The following is an 18,739-nucleotide window of genomic DNA, read 5'->3' on the forward strand; positions in this document are numbered from 1 at the left end:
GACATGGCCAGGGATGACTCTGGATTATCCCTCACCGTGAATTTGCACATTCCCTTTGAAAACAAGCCATCTCAATGACAGGCCATTCCCCTTTGTTGTGGTGGTGACTTTCCTGCATTGTGCATCATATGCAAAAATGTCTGATCCATTCAGCACTTACTGGCAACCACTGTCAGTTGGTGACATGGAGTCCTAGTATTACAGGAGCTAGAAAGGGAAAGAAGGAGGGTGAGTTACAGGAAAAAGCAATGGTGAACAACTCGTTTTGGGAAGCTTGTGCATATTCTTGGAAGTCTACACAAAATAAATCTACAAATATAAATAAAAATCCTCTTTGAACACTCCTCCCTCATTCTATACTAAGGAAGGATGGATTTTCCAATAGGTATAGAAGTATGCAAATGAACTAAATATGTCTGACTGAACTTCTCCATGGCAAACAAAATATTAATCAATAATACAAAAAAAGACCTATTCAGAGCATCTAAATCCCATCTCGCTCTGGCTTTTGAACTCTTACCTAACCTATCTTGGAAGCCTTTGGGTCCAGAAATGTAGTTTTCATGCATGGTAAAAGAAGAGATTATTCAAATAATTCTATACTCTGTTCAAACCCACTAACCCAAGAGACTGTAAATATGGAGCAGAACAAATTCAAGGTATCCCACACTGAGTTTCCCAAAACTGTGACCTACTCTTCATGGAGAGGCATGGAAGAGCAGTGCGGTGCATGCAGTTTGAATGCCTTAGCAATAATGCCAGGCATATTTATGTAGCGTACAATACACTTCCCAGATGGCACCCAGGTCAGTAATTTGAGCTTGGGAATTTAGTATGTTTCAGTGGGCTCTATGCAAACTAATTCTGTATCACTCTGTTTCATAGTATTTTGAATTTTTAAAAAAGTTGTCTTTTTGTACATGAGGTAACCCATATTCCTGGGTATCATGCTCGATTTCTGGCAGATGCTGTCTCTTCTGCAGCAGATGCTGTTACTGGGGTGTGATTGGCAGCTGTCAGTATCACAGCACTGTTGATGTTGGCAGTAGTTTGGTGTGCTGGCCCACGAGCATGGCTATTACATGCACAATAATGCATGCCACTGGACAAAGGAGATGTTTAGAAGATCCTTAGTTATACCTAGGAAGCTGTCACCTCTGGTAATGCCAGTTCATGTTCCTTACTGAATCCAGTTGACCTTATTGCAGCAGGACCACCCCGCCCCCCGTCTGCCCCATAACACAACACAACACAACACAACACAAGTGCATTCTTTTTAAAGCTGCATGGGGAGAAGTCCCAGAGCTGCAATACTTCCTGGAAGAGTCTGCTTCTGTGGGACACAGCTGTTGCAAGAGACCAGTTTGTTGAGGCTTGTATTTCATTGTGATCACGGTGTGGGCATTGCATATAAATAAATCTGCAGAGGAGGAATGGACATGAAGGTAAGGGCCCTGTTCTTGAGGCAGCCGGCCCCCAGCGCAAGCATTCCTACCAGATTAGTGCATAACGCTCAGTGACCAGAACCAAGTTCACATTGGCACTCTGCCTCTGGTATTTTATCTGGGAAAAATATGACAGCTGGCACAACTCAGCAACTAAACCATGTGAAAGAATAATAATTCAAATGGATAATAAGTATCTGTTCTTGTCTTTTTTTCCTTCCCTTCAGTGAAATATGAGGAATTGTACTGCTTTTCTTTCAACCCAAAACTCAACAAAGAAGAGCGAGAAAAGGGCTGGAATCTAACAAACTTGAAGGAAGAGTATAATAGGATGGGAGTTCCAAATAATTACTGGCAGATCAGTGATGTTAACAGAGATTATCGAGTGAGTCACTGCTGTCGAAGGTGTGGTCCGTGGCCAGGGATTTAAAAGAAATTAGTTTTAAGTCATTTTGAACAGGATTTACAGAGTTTGCTCTCTTCTGGACGGGACACAGACTTGGACCCAGTCTGCAATCAACGTCTGTACATTTTCGACCTTGCTGGGTGATTTGTGGACCGCCAAAAATATATTTGACAGCATGTGCCCTTTTGCAAAAAGGAGGACAAATAACACTTTCATAAGTGGGAGAGGAATGCATGCATTTCAAAGGCACATGCATTTGGAACAGTATGCACAAAAGTGCGTGCAGTTTTGATGCAAAAAGAGAGAAACCCCCCCCCCCCAAAACTCAGCAATCTGATACAGAGTTGAGTCGGAATGAGCTCCAGGATGGAATTCAAAGCCCTTCAGTCAAGGATGAGGGAAGGCAGAGTGTTGGCTGGCTGTCCTTGCTTTGCTGATTCCTGTCTCTATCTGTGCCCGAAACCACTTACTATGCACAACATGAAGGACAGCAGTAACCACTTCTCCTTTCTTCATCTCCCTGGTAACTTAATGGCCCAATTTAATTGCAACAATCTCAGGACAATAAATAATCCTTTATTGCAGGCATAGGGAGTCACCAGGCCAAGTGCTAGTTACAGCCTTCAGTGCTTCCTTCTCCAGACTGCTACTTCCCCAGGCTCTGCCCCATTTTCCAGCAGGGAGGAGTGGCTGACTGAGGGTCAGTTTCTTCCCCACTGGAGACAGGGGTTAAGGCCTGGGAAGGACCCTGTGGAGTGGTTTGCTGATACGGGACTCAGGCTTTTGTATGAGAAGGCATACAGGGGCTCAATATTTGGGGTGCTATTTGAAAGCTCTGCTGAATGATCAAGCCTGCTTGCCACTGAGTAGACATGCAGAGGCATAGTCCTGCTTACTTCTGAGAAGGCTTAATACATAGACGTAAGAATTACTTGTTAGTTGTACCTACTCTGTCTTTGGCCCAACCCAAAGCTGGACTGTGGCCCCCAAGATGGGAATTACCATTTTGGACTTCAAGAGGTTTATTGGCCCATCTGCCCTCTTACTGTTCCCTCAAGCTTTAGCGTTCATTATCCTGTCTTGTTAAACTACTTCCTCTAGTGCCATCCAAAGTAAGAAAAACTATGGTTTAAGCACTAGCAGTACCTGATCTTGGTTTCATATCCTGGTTTGTAAATGGTGCTTCAATTAGCTTCCCTGTTCAATCATCATGAAAACTGGTTTGACAGCATGGGATAAATGCAGCAGAGCTAGAAATTGGAGGAGAAGGCATGCCTTGGACTGATCATTTAGATCAACTATGTTGCATCTTAACCAATCGAGAAAATTCACTTTTTTTCTTCTACTTTTGGACAGGTATGCAACTCTTATCCCACTGAAGTGTATGTTCCCAAATCAGCCACTGCCCATATCATTGTGGGAAGCTCTAAATTCCGTAGTAGAAGACGTTTCCCAGCACTTTCATATTACTATAAGCAGAATAATGTAAGTATGGGACTGAAATCTTGGCTAATTTAATCTGCTTGGCTTGGTTTTCCATCTAAACATAATTTTAAAATGATTAAGAAGAAATGATGCTATGGAAAACATCTCAGTGCACTATCTGGATTTCTCTAGCCATGTAATGTAGTTAGTATTGTAGAGGATGCTATAAATCTTGCTTGTTTGCATGAGAGAATGGATACTCTTCTAAGATGTCTGCTACCAATGGTTTTTGTAGATATTTGTATTAAAATTATTTGCAAATATTTAACATCCGCTGCCCAGTGCATTCAGAACAGAGGCAACCATTTAACTGATTGATCGATTACATTGTTCAGCCTTCCCTTCAGAGTAAGTTGTCTATGCATTTGAAAGCCTGCCCTTTGGCAGGATGCTAACCGGGAGGTGCACAGTGGAAAGTGTAATAGCTGTTTGTGACAACCCAGAAGGTCAGTTCACCACAGTTGTGGTGGTTGGAAAGTAGTTTGAATCCACAAGCAGAGTTAACTGGTCTTGGGTTTTCTGAAGAAATTCCACACTTAAAGAGCCCTTGGTTCACCTAGCAGAAAACAGCCTAAGTGTATAATGGATATATTTTGGGCCTGCCTTTGCACAGAAAATGATCAAAGCAGCTCACAGGAAAATTTGATATGCAGAATTTGACAATTTGATGTGCAAATGAAATCTCAGTAAAACATAACACGAAAAGCAATACAGCTTTAAAAACGACAACAATGTAATGTTTATAAACCTCTTGGGCAACAAACCAAGGTATCTGTCAAAGCCCTGCCTGAATAAAAACACGATTGCCTGCTGGAGGAAGGTCAGTACAGATGGGGCTAACCCAGCTTCGCTCAGCAAGCAGTTCCAGAGAAGACCTTTCAGATGTGCCTCTGATGTTGGTGTTACCACGAGTAGGGCCTCCGCAGAAGATCTTGGAACCTGAGCAAGCCATTATGAGAGAAGGTAGCCTGGCCCCAAGTACTTCATGCTTCCTTGAAACTGGAGGATATGTGAAGGGCCAGATGGCCATCGCAGTAACCTAGGGTGTGTTCTGACTTTTCAAGTGGCAAATCTACCTGCTGTAACTTCCATTACCAAGTGGTTGACTATGTTGGATCAAACCAGGTGTATTAATCTAAATGTTCCTGTCTCTGTTTCGTTTTTGTACAGGCTTCTATATGCAGGAGTAGTCAGCCTCTGTCGGGCTTCAGCGCACGATGCCTAGAAGATGAGCAGATGCTACAATTGATCAGAAAGGCAAATCCAGGAAGTGATTTCATCTATGTTGTGGATACACGGCCAAAAGTAAGAGGATTCATACTTGGGTTGTGTAACTATTAAGTGAGAACTGACAAATCCACAGAAAGCAAAAGTTTGACAGAGTTCATTGGAGTGAGCTGGGTAGCATTCAGTTGCATTGAAGTGAACAGCATATATCTCAGTAAGTGGAAATATGTTCTTTTGTGCCAAGTGCTCTGGAGAGAAGAGCAGAAAACAGGTGGGAACTTGGATTACTACCCCCAGTTTGTATTTATATTTCAAACTAACTGTAGTCCTGAAGTCTGGGTGCATTAGGACCAGGAGCTGCAAAATGTCTGGACTCGTCATTCCTGTGATCTAACCTTGACTATTTGTGCTATGGCATATCCTGAAAGACTGAAGGGATGTTGCTTCCTAGAGCATCATTTGGTAGATGTTTATAGGGAGGTGCAAAACCAGTGAGAGTCTGGCAGATCTGAAGAAGGCTCTGATCCTAATGTACTTACTCATTGAATACAGTGAGACTTCCTTTTGAGTAAACCTATGACTGTTTCCCAGTGCAACTCTGGTTTTATTGTGCTGGAAACAGGCTGCTGTTTGTCTGCTAAAGCAAGTCCAACCTAGCACTGTTTTGGTCAAAACAGAAGGGCCATGTGCATTGTTGGGCTAGTTTAGTCCAAGGAATGGAGAGCTCACGCAGCAAAGTAAAATAGCTGTGTAGTAGAATGCTGTATCTCACATTTCCAGCCATCATCAGATTGCTCTTGTGTTTTCCAGAGCAGTAGGATGTTTCAGCAGCAATACTACCAGATTGGTTTCCTATTTATTCATTTAGAGAACTTCTATGCCGCCCCATTCGCCGAAGCCTCGGGGCGGCTCACAAAGCCTCGGGGCGGCTCAGGTATCCAATGCTATTGAAAGGGCATTGGATACCTGGCAATAATGACTTCCTTCTGAAACAGAGCGGTACCTCAGCTCACGAATGCCTCAGTTCATGACCAAATCGGGTCATGAATATTGGTTTCAGAAAAAAATCTCCTTAGGTCGCGAACTCTGCATCAGGTGACGATCACGATCGCACCTGTCTTCCCTGCATGGGTGTGATTGCAGTCATGCTCGGGGGTGCGGGGAGATGGCCACGATCATGGGCATGCTCATTCAGGGAAGAGGGGTGCAATCATGCTGGGGTGGGGGAGGGGGGAGATGGCCACGATCATGGGCATGCTCATTCAGGGAAGAGGGGTGCAATCATGCTGGGGTGGGGAGGAAGATGGCCACGATAATGCCCGTCTTCCCTGCACGAGTGCACCCGCGATTGCACCCATCCCCCCAGTGCGCCCGCAATTGTGCCTGTCTTCCCTGTGATTTAAAAAAAAAAATTTACAGAATGGATTAACCTTATTTATATTGAACCTTATGGGGAAATTTGACTTGGCTCATGAACAATTTGGGTCGCGACCAGAGTCCTGGAACAGATTAAGTTTGTGAGCCAAGGTACCACTGTATACAAGTAGAGCATGCATAGAGGCAAATGGATACCGCTCTGGCAGGATCACAGAGAATAATTTGCACAGCCCCTTTTCCTAAGGAAATATCCCTAGTTCCCAAAAACCCCAGACAGAATTTGCAGGTGATGCTCTCCATCCTGGAGACAAGCCAGCCAAAGTTATAACACCATAATAAAATCAACTGCTTGCTCTTCTGGGCTTTCTTGTGCTACTGCTTGCATGACTGGAATCCATTCTGGGATGTCCCAGAACGTTCACACACATTCTAATTCAGGTAAGAATTTCTAATCCACCAACACAAAAATTGCAATTAATGGACACTTCTGGATCCTTCTCCAACTCTGGGCATGTGTAACACAGCTTACAAAGGCTTCCCGATGAGTTGTGCAATAAAGAAATCAAGATGCTGGACTGATGTGGGAGGCCTCTGGGTATGCACAGCATGGCATGTGCCATCAGGAAAATCTTCTAGGCTCCAGTGCAGGTTTCATTCCAGATTACTTGTATCTGGGCAGATGTGCCACTGATTTCTCCCTGCAGGCACTCCTTGAAGTTGATTTGATCAATCTAATCTTAGAAACTGACCACTCAGAATGAAGAGACCGTTCCTTTCCAACACAGGAAACAGCTGTTTACTTCATTTGCAGATTCCTTTCATATTCTGCATCTAGAACATCATACAAAGTCCTGAATTCTCCTGCTTTTTAAAAGTATTAATTGCAAATTATTAAAAGTGTTAATTAAACAGCTGATAACTCTGGCAAACCAATGCAGGCCATCAAAAATTCAGCATCTGAAAGCAGGTCAGCTTAACAGATCTAATGTAGTACTGGAGAGAAAAGAGATTGCCATCTTCTGGATGAAATGTGCAGCTGACAGTAGGATTTGATTTGAGGGCTCAAAATTTTCACTAACGCAACTAGGTAAGAACTAAGCATTGCTGTTTTTATTTCAGTGATCTTCCATCCCAATGGAGTGCCCACCTCTCCTTGGTTTTTTTTTTTTTTTTTAGAGTGGCAGACTTTGCCCTTCTACTTTGAAAAGAAAGGGCATCCCAGCACACGTACAAGCTGGCTGATATTTTGGTCTTAGGGCCAAGAGAAAAATGCAGGGTCCTTACTGGCTGGAAAGACCCTTTTGCTATTTCTACCGCACCAACTCCTGCTAACACAGAGGCAGCTGCTCTTTTAGCTTCCAACACATTTGTATAAGAATAATCATCATCAGTATGTATTAAAGCCAGTATATATATTAAACTTTCCATCACAATTGGGCATGACAGAAGTTAAAATGGGGTTAAGCAGGGAGCAGCAATTCAGCCTATACTCCAGCGGTGTTCGTAGGTAGGCTTTTTTTACTTTCTCTAACATCTTGAGCTGCCAATGACTTCTATGGAGAAAAGTATAAATGGGGACAATGTTTTTTGGGGACATGGGCTTCTTCCCCAGCATCCAGTGCCTGGGCCCAAACTGACAGAAAGCTTGTGTCTTTAGGCCTGTACAAAGTGAGCCTTTTAGATGCAAGCTACATGCTACATTTATTAATAGTTAGAGTGTTGGATTTAGACCGGGGGACTAGGATACAAACCCCTATTGGGTGATTCTCCGCCCAATCATTGTATCTCAGGTTCACCTATTTCACAGGGTTTTTGCAAGGATAAAATATGTTGGGACTATGTATACTACTCTGAGCCCCAGGATCCAAATCCTCCTAGATTTGATCCCACCCACACCTCTGGGGTCACTGTTTCTTGGAGCTGCTGCAGCACCAACTTCAAAGAAAGCTCCAGTTTCAACTTCAAAGCTCTAGTTTTGCTTGGAGTCCTCCCTATGTTAAATTATGGATATTAGTGTTTAGATATAGAATGAAGCTAAATGCTCAACTGTACATTTTTTTTGCTTTTTCTAAACATTGAGCTTTATTCTTTTATCTTGGGGTGAAAGAACAGGTGTGGGTTGTTCTTTAGGGCTTTTTTTTTTGTCCTTTTTCTACTTTTGCAGCTTAATGCGATGGCAAACAGAGCAGCTGGCAAGGGCTATGAGAATGAAGACAACTACTCCAACATCAAGTTTCAGTTCATAGGGATTGAGAACATCCATGTCATGAGGAACAGCCTCCAGAAAATGCTAGAAGGTAAAACTTTCCCTGTGCAGAAGGCGAGGGCAAATTTGCAACACTTATCTTTCATCTTTGTATTTCAGGGAGGTTCCGAAGGGTTTCAGAAATATCAGTCCCAAGCTGCATACGCCTCTGGATTTCAGCAAGAAATAACATAAATGTAGAGAGTCTGCTTCAAAGTTAATTCGGCAAAGTTAAGACTGTGGTGTCAAAGTCTTAAGGTAGCTTTCCCCAACCTGGCATCCTCCAAATGGTTTGGTATGCAAGACGAAGAATTCTGAGAGTTGTAGCCCAACCTATCTGGAGAGCTCAGAGCTGAGGAAGGCTGTCTTAAGAATTTAGTTTTAAAGCACAATTTTATGGAAGCTGTGTTCCATTAACAATATAAGGAGTTTTCTTAAACTGAGTCAGCCTGCTCATCCAGGACTGTCAACTTTAACAGGTTGTAGCTGTGAAAGACTCACACATAAATCATTCCCAGTGTTGTTTTCTGAGATTATTTAATTAGTGCTCTGCATGTACTCTGCCACTGAATTATCATTCCTCCTTGACACTCACATCAGTGGGACCTAATTTCCATGTTGATGTGTATATTAGTGCAGTACCATGGTAATATTTCCAGTTATGCATATCTGGAAGTGGTACATTTTAAATAGAGCACAATTCCTACAAGACCCTCCCATATCTGTAGTGATTTATTTAGCCTATCACTATTCTATAGTGTTAAAAAAGGTTGAGGTGGTTTTAATGGAACTGTCTTGTGAAAAGGAATAATACATCTGTCTGGTTCCACCATGGACTCATGAGCCATAGATGCGCTTTTGCCAGGTTACAGTAATATGGAGATGGAGCGACAGACAGACAGACAGACAGACAGACAGACAGACAGACAGAGATTTGCCTTGTTTAAACGATGTAATGTGTAAAAGGGCCTTTGGGCTGACTCAGATGAGTGTGTACACCTCTTGGTTGGTTTCTCCCAACTTGGGCTTACCACGCATGTCACACTCAATGAGTGAACACATATGTACATGTGTGAACTCACTCTACTGAAAACATTGCATTTTCAGGTGAAATGAAAAGCTCTCTTTTGGCTTTTGTCTGTGATTGCCTCTTCACATATGCAAGTAGCCATTTGATGCTATGGTTTTGACCATGCGGATCCTTTGATGACTGGCAATGTGAATTTATTCCACATGTGCCTTAGGGAATGTAAAAAGATACAACACCAGATGTGTCAGATCTGGGATAGCCCATTCAAACAGATCTGGCAGTCATCAAGTGATGTGCTCACCTTGGTGAACCCACCAACATTCCTTTTGGGGGAAAGACTAGGAGGATGTCCACTTCTTCCTTTTTTTAAGATCAGGTTCTTGGGTGGGGTGGACCCTGCCTACTTTAAGGCAAAATATTTTCTCCTGCCTACAGTCTCCCTTCTTCCAAGTATAACAGAGTTCCTATGCTATCAAAAATAGGTTGGGGAAGAGAGTTTGTCTGCACAGAATGTGGGGTTTGAGTATGAGAATTTGCAACTTAGCACAGGTGTGAGTGTTCTACTTAACAGGGCTGGATCTCTACCCCTGATTTCCCCCCTACCCCCACTCCCTTCTCCTGGAAGAGAAAGAAATAAGGTTATTTTGTGAGTTGCAGCTTGCAGGAGATGTACGTTGTTCCTCTCACCCATCACGTCCTTACAGCTAGATCTGTCCCACATTCTCCTCCCTGAGAAATCTTTCCATGGATAGAGGTTTTCTGGTGCTGATGTGCAGATCCGGAGGTGCTGGAGGGTGGGGGGCGGGTCTGATGGAACATTTGCTTAGAGATTTAATTCCTCACCTTGCTGAACCCCTGGTCAGTGGCTATCATCGCTTGCTGCACAGATGACGTAGGCCAGCAATTTAGGACGTTATGGACTTTGCTCAGTAAAGTGAAGAGCAAATATTGGTTTTTGATATGGGAGCAAAAGCTCTCATTTGGCTTCATCTGTGCTTTCCAAACAAGAGGCAGCCCATCTCAGATCTGATCCAGATGCTAATTGCCTGCACTCCCATCTGCAGGGATACATTAATCACTTAACAAATTTCTTGCTGTCAGCAGTGCATCATCATGGGGACAGTTTTGTGCAATGCCATTTTGAGGATGGCCTTTGGGATAAACAGGGATAAGCATCTCTAGGTGAATGATATGATCGTGTCTTGAGCTAAGCAAGCTGGGGATTGAAACATGGAGCTCATGCACTCAGCCAGTAAGTGTAAAGGGGTAAGCAGCTCTTCCCAGAACTAGGTCATTCCGTCACTTAAGATTTTGTCCTCCTTAGATTATTTTTCATTAAAAAGTTATGAATGTTTGGTGATAATTTGCAGTTTGCTCCTGAAGGCGTTAGCTGGCTCCATTTAAAAGCGCTGTGCTTTACAATGTTGTGAGAAGCAGCAAAGGTTCGCTGTGGAACTATGTTGTCATACTGGATCTATAAAACTTAGTAAATGAAGTTTTTTAAATTACTAAACTGGTTTATTTTACAGTTTGTGAGCTAAGATCTCCTTCGATGAGTGACTTCCTCTGGGGGCTGGAGAATTCAGGCTGGCTAAAACATATCAAAGCCATCATGGATGCGGGCATCTTTATTGCAAAGGTACAGCATGAGGTTCTTTGCAGAAAAACTGGAAAAGTGTGGATTCCAGGTACAAGGAAGCCTGATTGTACTGCAGCTCACTGCTACATTATGCATTATAGAGAAGAAAAATATGGCCCAAATCAGTTGTGCTCTGGAGAAAGGGGTGCCATTGCTGTGTGACAACAGGCATGTTGTGGAGCAGGGTTACTCAAACAAATCGCGGCATGGGTCCCTTCAGGCTACCATGCTCTCACACACCTGAAGTACCTGTTCCTCACTGCACCCTCCCAGCATCCAAGTTTGCTTCTTATATTTCATATGTGCTCATGTGGATTGTCAGAAAGGAACACTGTAGCTAGAACTGAAGCACAGGCATGAGAGCAAAGGACAACGGTGGGATGCAGAGAGCGACACCACAGAAGATTAATGTGTGTTGTGTCTTCACAAGCCTGAGGTGACCAAACCAAGACGACAAAAGAAAATTGCATGGTATCTCCCACACTGGTCCCCCAGAACAGGCTTTCCCTCATGGACAAAGTTCTATCAAAGGAAGCTTGGGGTAATCCAGAGAACCCTTCTTCAAGTGCTCCCTTCTGAAGCTCAGACAGTAAAAGAGAAAGCATTTCCCCCCTCAGCTCTCGAATGTTCTCTTGCTGGAAGCTTGCCTGGCACCCACACTGCAATGCTTCTGGCATCAGGCTAAGCCTTTTGTGATCCCCCAGGCCTTTAAATGTTTCATCATCTTTTAGAGATCAGTCCTGTGTTTTCTGAAATAGCAGTCTAATGTTGGAGTGCTCTGAATATGCGTGTCTTGCCAGTCATTGGGAGCAAAAAGAGCAGCAGACACAATTGTTACTGCTCTTTCCTCCTTTCTCACTGGAGTCATGGAAAAGGGAGGGACAGGGAGAGGAGCTGGGAGGCTTCCAGATATTCTGGATCTTCAGCATCTCCAGTCCATGCCCCCATCCTTCTTATTTGCTGTCTCACCCAACACCAGAGCTGTGACTCAGGTGAGGAAGCTGCAAGGAGCAGGGGGAAATCACCCCTATTCAATGCCCTTTTCCAAGGTCAAAGAAGTGCTTAAGGCTTTGGAGGAGGAATTCTGAGCTGCCCTATGGTCTTTGGGATGCTCTCCCAGGGACCATAGAATTGCTCCCACAGAGTTGTTGTTTTAACATTCTAGCATTTTTGTGCTTTATATCCTGGTGCTTGCAAAGTGATGCTGCATATGATGTTGTGTTGGCATGTGTAATAGTTTGATATTATTGATTTTATTGGGATTGCATTTGCATTTGATCATTAAGGTACAAGCCCTAGAGAAATCCTTTTTATGGGGCAGTGAATAAATGCAAGCAAGCAAGCAATTAATTTATGATATTATGATTGCCTTTGAGTGTTCTGTGTAGTTTAACATAGGAAAGTAGGAGGCTGCCTTACCCTGAGCCAATCCATTAGTCCATCTTGCTTAGTACTGTCAACACTGACTGGCAGAGGGTCTCCAGGGTTTCTTACGGGGATCTTTCCCACACTACATGGAGATACCAGGGACTGAACCTGTCTTTGCATGCAAGCAGTCTTCTCCAGCCGGCTGCTTTCCAGATGTGACTGGACCGCCAGTCCATGGCCCGTTCATGGATGATTGGAGAAGAGCAGTAAGTTGGAGAAGGCTGATGCAAGGTATGTGTTTTCCACCGGGCTATGGCCTTTCCCCCAAGTCAGAGCAAGTCATTCTTCAGAGTGGATGTACCATTCTGGTGTATCCCATCCTGCAGCTTTTCTTCTCCAAACTTCTAGGGAGCATTGGCGTTTTGATCCACTGTCAGAGACGTCTCTTCCACCTCCTCTGTGTTTTAGGCTGTTGCTGAAGAAGGAGTGAGCGTCCTTGTTCACTGCTCAGATGGATGGGACCGGACAGCTCAGGTGTGCTCTGTAGCGAGCCTGTTACTGGATCCGTATTACAGAACCATGAAAGGATTTATGGTAAGCATGCTTGCCTTACAGAGAAAAGGACGTGATGTGCTTGACTGTTCACTGGATGGCGATGTTTCTGTGCTTAAGGAGGTATAAATAATGGATCATTCTCTTTCCTTCTGTGCTGGCAGATCTGCATGCAGCATTGTGTCACTTGGTCTACCTTGGCAGTAAACTCCGGCTTCCCAGCTTAGCCCTCACACTGGAGCAGCAGCTGTTGTTTCCTCTTGCCCTTGATTCTGGCAAGGAGGGGAGAGCCTTTAACACATCCCGGATCTATGGGCCTTCTAGTTTTATGGGAAACCCAAATACTGGCCCATCCAGCTTTTAGAATAGTGGGGATAGGAGGGAACTTCACGCCAAAGGGCAGAAGTGGGTTTAAGTGGTTTTCCCCTTTCTGTCTGTTGAAGCTATTTAAGGGCACAATCTGATGCCATAGGATGGTTTAGAGCCCTGGCAGTGAGGTCCTGCAACCTCAGAGCTCGGCTTAGGAAGGCTGAGCCTCTGTCCATCCCCTTCACCTGCAGTGTGGAAAGAACTGCACTTGCTGCCACCCTGAAGTTGCAGTTGGGCATCAGGGAACATGAAAAGGGAGGGAATAGGAGCAGGAAAGCAGAGAAGGTGAAGCTGTCAAAGTTTATCAATTCCTGTTGGTGTCCCAGCCTCCTCCCCCTCCATCCAGGCACTAAATCCGGGCAGCCAAAAATGCCGCTGGTTCAGAGGGCATTAAACTGTGCCCTGAGGTATTCTGGGATAGGCAAGAAAGTACCTGCCAGAATTGCTGGACTACAGCTCCCATCAGCCTCTGGCAGTGTAGAAATGGTCGGGGAATTTGAGAATTCTAATCCAGAACTCTGGAGGGCCCAAGCTTGCCTGCCTCTTCAAGCAACTGCATAGATCTGGGATGCATTGGTCATATTCTTTACTCTCCCCCTCTAAGCAGGAATGATTAGGCAGCAAGAGACATTTTCTCCTTTGACAGCACACAAGAGAAACAACCCTCAGATTGGCTGGGAGGTTATTTTGGAAATCTGTCCTTACATTTAGGGTTAATATTTATGCCTAGTAGACATGTACACAGTTTGAGAAAGGATGCAGGCCGGGAAGAGTGAAATGAGAGCAGTTGCCGTGAATCAATTTGAAGTCCAAGGAAATCCAGCCAAACGTTTAGCAAGCCATTACTGTAACCCTTGCGCAAGCACGTAGGAGAGGCAGATAGTAGTTTTGAAGAGAACATACTGTAGCTTGGGGTTGATACGGCACTTCTTCCCAGAACATAAACTCTCTTCCACTGTCACCTCTAAATAAATAGGTATTGCAGGTTTTTGAAATATTTTGGGAATGCAGGGAGGTGGAAGGCTGCTTTAGGCCAACAGAAAAGATGATCTTCTGCTTCCTTAAAAATTCATGCCCGCTTCCTTGGATGCTACTTATGCACCCCTTTCTTATTCTAGGTATTGATTGATAAAGACTGGGTTTCATTTGGTCATAAATTCAATCACAGGTAAGCATGGTTTGATATATGTCAGTCTTATGAGCTGCCATCCAGTTAGTCAGGACTGAGTGGAACAGGAACTGTGCTTTCCACATAGACTGTTCTTTCCCTGAGCTGCATCTCCTCTATAATGAGTGAACTGTTGTGCCAGCAAAGGCATCTTGCAATTGTGCAATGGCAATGTAGGGACAGTCCAAGTTCATGAAAGAAGTACTCTGTGCATGGCCACAGCAGCTGCGGCTTCCGTGCCTGCAGAAACACCATGGTCTCCTGTTGCATGGTGCCTCCACGGCCCAGTGTGGCAGAGCACATGGGATGACATGACTGTGTGGCATTTTGAAACATTTTGGAGTGAGCTCTGTTGGCAGCAGGAACTATTGGACTTTCAGTGAGACTGCGGTCCACAAGAAGCCACCATTTGCTTCAAGCTATGGTCTAATGAGGTTCTATCTTTTCATGCCTGCTTTTTAATGTATCCATTGGGTACATCTATTGCCTCGGGTCCTGAGTTGCCTTTCAGTGGAATTCCAGAAGGAATTCTAAGGGAAGGGAGGCTCTTGCTGGCAGGAGTGGATTTGGGGCCAGCATTCCATTTCCTCCTGCAGCATCCAGCTTTTTGGGAGGGTTCCTCAACTTCAGATCTTTCAAAGAATAGATACTAGGAAGCTGCAGGGAAAAGAGGAATCTGTCCAGGAAGCTTGGATGTTGTTGTATGCTCACTGCAGTGTCTAAGCTCCAGCTTCCATGAGATGTATGGCACTGTCCTCAGATGCTTAAGAGAGAGGGCACTGATGAAGAAGGCTTGGGTCCCATTATCTGATGCAGTCTAATTAGAATTAAGATAGAATTTCGTTTTAATGGATTTTGTTTCAAGCTCACCTCATCATTACAGAAACAGAAACAGAGTGAGTCAGAAGGGGTCTCCTGGTCCTCTCATGACATGCCCACCATGTGCATGTCCAGCCTATCTTTGAACACCCTCACCAATGGGGCCTCAACCACCTCCTTGTGGAAGCCCATTCCATACCCCTGGGGTCCTACCTGTCAGGAAGTGCTTCTTGGCACCTAAATGGAACCTTGGTTCCCTGAGCTTTGCTCCGTTGGAGCACGTCCTGCCTTCCTCTGCAGGGAACAACAGGTCTCTACCCACCTCTGTGTGGCATCCCCTCACATACCCATATGTTGCCAACAGATCCCCCCTGAGTCTCCTCCTCTTCAGGCTAAAGAGACCCAGTTCCCTCAAGTCTCGCCTCATACGGCATCCCCTGCAAACCGGTCACCAACCTTGTGGCCCTACGCTGCACTGACTCTAACCTGGCTATAGCCTTCCTGTAATGAGGGGCCCAAAACTGAGCACAATAGTCCAGTTGCGGGTGCACCAGAGTCATATAGAGTGGTAGTAATACCTCTCTCGATCTAGAAGTCGCACTTCTGGCTAGGGATACACCTCTATGCAAGTTTAGACTTAGTTTAATTCCTCCCAATAATAAAGTTAGTTAGAATCTCTTAAATATACATTCCAGACTTTTTCCTGATTTCATGTGTCTGTGTTATATTGAGATATTAACTATGCAGTGCCTGGCTGACTGTCCTGTATATGCCACATGGCAAACCTCACACTTGATCTTAGCTCTCAGGCACTGGGAACAATAATGCCAAAGCAATCTTTAATGAAAACACCAACGTCTTACACTGAAGTTTAGGACTAGATTTGCCATGATGCTCACTCAGCTTAGTTTAAAGAGATCACATGTAATGAAGTAACTTATTTTCTGGGTTTGGTTTAGGTACGGCAATTTGGATGGAGACCCAAAGGAGATATCTCCAGTTATTGATCAGTTCATTGAGTGTGTTTGGCAGCTTATGGAACAATTCCCTTGTGCCTTTGAATTCAACGAAAGGTTCCTGATCCACATACAGCATCATATATATTCCTGCCAGTTTGGAAATTTCTTGTGCAACAGTCAGAAGGAAAGACAAGAGCTGAAGTAAGGCAGTCTTGCCTGTTGATCTTTATACTCAAAATGCCATTCGCCACTTTACAGACCAAAGGTTTCTCCATCTCACTATAGCCCTCAGTTTGTTTAATAACCTTGGCTTACCGCTGAGAACCCCTGGAAGCTGTTCGTTTGGAGAAGACACGCAGAGACTTTTCAGCCATGCCAGTTCTCTGGATGCTGATGTGAGGGTGATGGCCATGGCAGTCGAAATGACATGCAGCCAATGTACCTAAGTGTCCTCTACAAGGCCATGTCCCCACTGGATCAGATACTCAGCTGGTTCAGCTCCCCTACTGTCCCACACCGCCTGATTTTCTAAGGGCAGCAGGACATTCCTTCTTCTTTAAGGTATCTGGCTCTTTTGTTCCAAGCCAGTTTATGGGCTGAGATACACTAGCCTTAGAATTTACACAGACCCAGTGGTTAAAACAATAAACATGTATTTATTTTTGGAACATCTGGAACAAGTTGTCATTTAATACATACTGATACATCATGGTTCTACCTAATAACCTAACTTAACTTCACTAGTTCTGCTTGTTAAAAACTTATTACCAGCCTTTTCACATACAATTTCTCTCCCTCTCTATCTCTTTCAACCTCTGATCCCACCAAATTCTCTAACTCAGGTTCAAGTCTACCCTCTGCTGACTCCATCGCTCATCTCACACACTTGCTTTCACTGCCTTCTGTCCAACCAAATGATCCCCTGTGTCATCTCATACATCTCGGTACTTTTCCAGTTGATTCTTTGTTCTACCTGATGAATCTTTCACTTATGTGGCTGTTACAAAGGAGAGCTCATGTTTAAAATGTTTAAATATGACAAGAAGTCCTAGATGTCACTCTTGCCGTATGAAAGCGGCAGAAAAAACGGTTTGTGGCAGCATCGCAGCAGGACATGGCAAGGTCCACTATGGACCACAAAGTAAATAGAACACAAAGCGAAGGGAAGAGGGCTCAGTCCCCTCTAGAGGTCTGGTGGTCCAACGTTCCCATGTCTTTGGTGCTGTCTCTGCATCCACAAGCACTGTTTAAGGGTGCAACAGGTGATGGAGACAGACGGAGCCTGACATTCAAAACTCTTGTGTGCCATTAAATCTATTTATTGGCTTTTATTTGAAGCTGAATTTACCAGCACGCTTTTCCCTATTCAGAATGGAGGAAGTTCACTCTCTCTTTAGAGCAAAGGGTACCCAATCCAGAACATTTAAATTACTGCCTTTCTAAAGATAGATCTACCTGATTAACCCACCTGCACAATGAGACTTTGAGCTGAAGGTGAATGCAGTGTAATTCACGCAACTGTCTTTTACACCTCCCAGGATTCAGGAACGGACATATTCACTTTGGGCTCACTTGTGGAAGAACCGTGCTGATTATGTGAATCCTTTGTACAGGGAAGACCATAATAGGACCCTGCACCCACAGTCAGCTCCCTGCCATTTTATCTACAAGTAAGTGACATTCCTGACATTGTATTTCCTGCAGTGGAAAACGCTGGGACAAAATGCCATTGCTTATTCTTTGTTTCATTCCAGGATCTGAACAAATATGGTAATCACATTCGATTTAGATGTATAGTCATGACTCATGTAGAAATTGTGTTATGCTACTGGATTATTCACAAAAATAATACTGGGGCCAATTCTCAAAGAAATTACATTTAGAATGGACAGGTGTTTATTTTATTTAAAGTATTTTTCTCTCCCCTTTTGCCAAAAGAGGCCCACAGAACATCTTACCAGCAAAAAAGATCTGACACAAGAGGAAATGGGGGTGGGGAGGGAAGAGGAAAAAAATAAATAGCTATCAGCAGAGCTTGTAGAATGACCTTGAATCCCTTCTCATCTCCCAGTGGGGATGAGGATGCAATCTAACTAGGTGCTCCCTTTAACCTTTTCCTGTCTCCCTCACTCCTACTGGGAGCTGATGTCAATTAGCCCTGGTAGGGGTGAGAATCCAACTAGAGAAGGCCCGGATGTTTCCCTGGGGCTCCTGTCTCCATCACCTCTTCTTTTTCACTGGACCACTTTTGCTCCATATTGGTGGTGGTGGGAGGTGGACTGTGGTCCAGTTGAAACAGGCCTGGACAGTCCCTTCATTTAATGGCAATTAAGTCGGTCATTTTATTGTCCATTCCTCTAGCTTGGAAAGATCCATTTGGAACAATTCACAATCTTTTGTTTTGTTTTGTCCTGACCATTCTGAACATCTGCTGCTGTCAACAAGCATGGCTACCTTAAAGTCCACCTCTAACTTTAGGTTATCTATTAAGAAGTTGAAGATACCAGTCCCAGTACATCTTTCTGGAGGAGCTCACTTCTGACTTCCCTCCCTTGTGAGAGCTGACTGCTTATTCCTATGCTCTACTTCCTGTTCTTTAATCAGTTTAGGCATAAGAGAACCTCTCCCCTCCTCTCTTGCCCAGTTAACC

At 44.2% G+C, this 18,739-nt stretch overlaps 1 protein-coding gene across 2 annotated transcripts in view; it reads left to right on the plus strand.

Moving 5' to 3' along the window:
• MTMR7 (myotubularin related protein 7) overlaps nucleotides 1-18,739 on the plus strand; it is a 57,156-nt gene that overhangs the window by 32,746 nt on the left and 5,671 nt on the right. For both annotated transcript variants that reach the window (XM_044454776.1, XM_044454775.1), the window contains exons 4-12: nucleotides 1,673-1,830; nucleotides 3,208-3,336; nucleotides 4,507-4,641; nucleotides 8,105-8,237; nucleotides 10,745-10,854; nucleotides 12,691-12,816; nucleotides 14,262-14,311; nucleotides 16,090-16,290; nucleotides 17,628-17,759. In XM_044454776.1, coding sequence (XP_044310711.1) covers nucleotides 1,673-1,830; nucleotides 3,208-3,336; nucleotides 4,507-4,641; nucleotides 8,105-8,237; nucleotides 10,745-10,854; nucleotides 12,691-12,816; nucleotides 14,262-14,311; nucleotides 16,090-16,290; nucleotides 17,628-17,759 — 1,174 coding nt within the window. The remainder of the gene's footprint in view (nucleotides 1-1,672; nucleotides 1,831-3,207; nucleotides 3,337-4,506; nucleotides 4,642-8,104; nucleotides 8,238-10,744; nucleotides 10,855-12,690; nucleotides 12,817-14,261; nucleotides 14,312-16,089; nucleotides 16,291-17,627; nucleotides 17,760-18,739) is intronic.

This window comes from Varanus komodoensis, unplaced genomic scaffold (assembly GCF_004798865.1).
Source record: "Varanus komodoensis strain SLA01 unplaced genomic scaffold, ASM479886v1 scaffold8, whole genome shotgun sequence".
NCBI classification, from domain to species: Eukaryota; Metazoa; Chordata; class Lepidosauria; order Squamata; family Varanidae; genus Varanus; species Varanus komodoensis.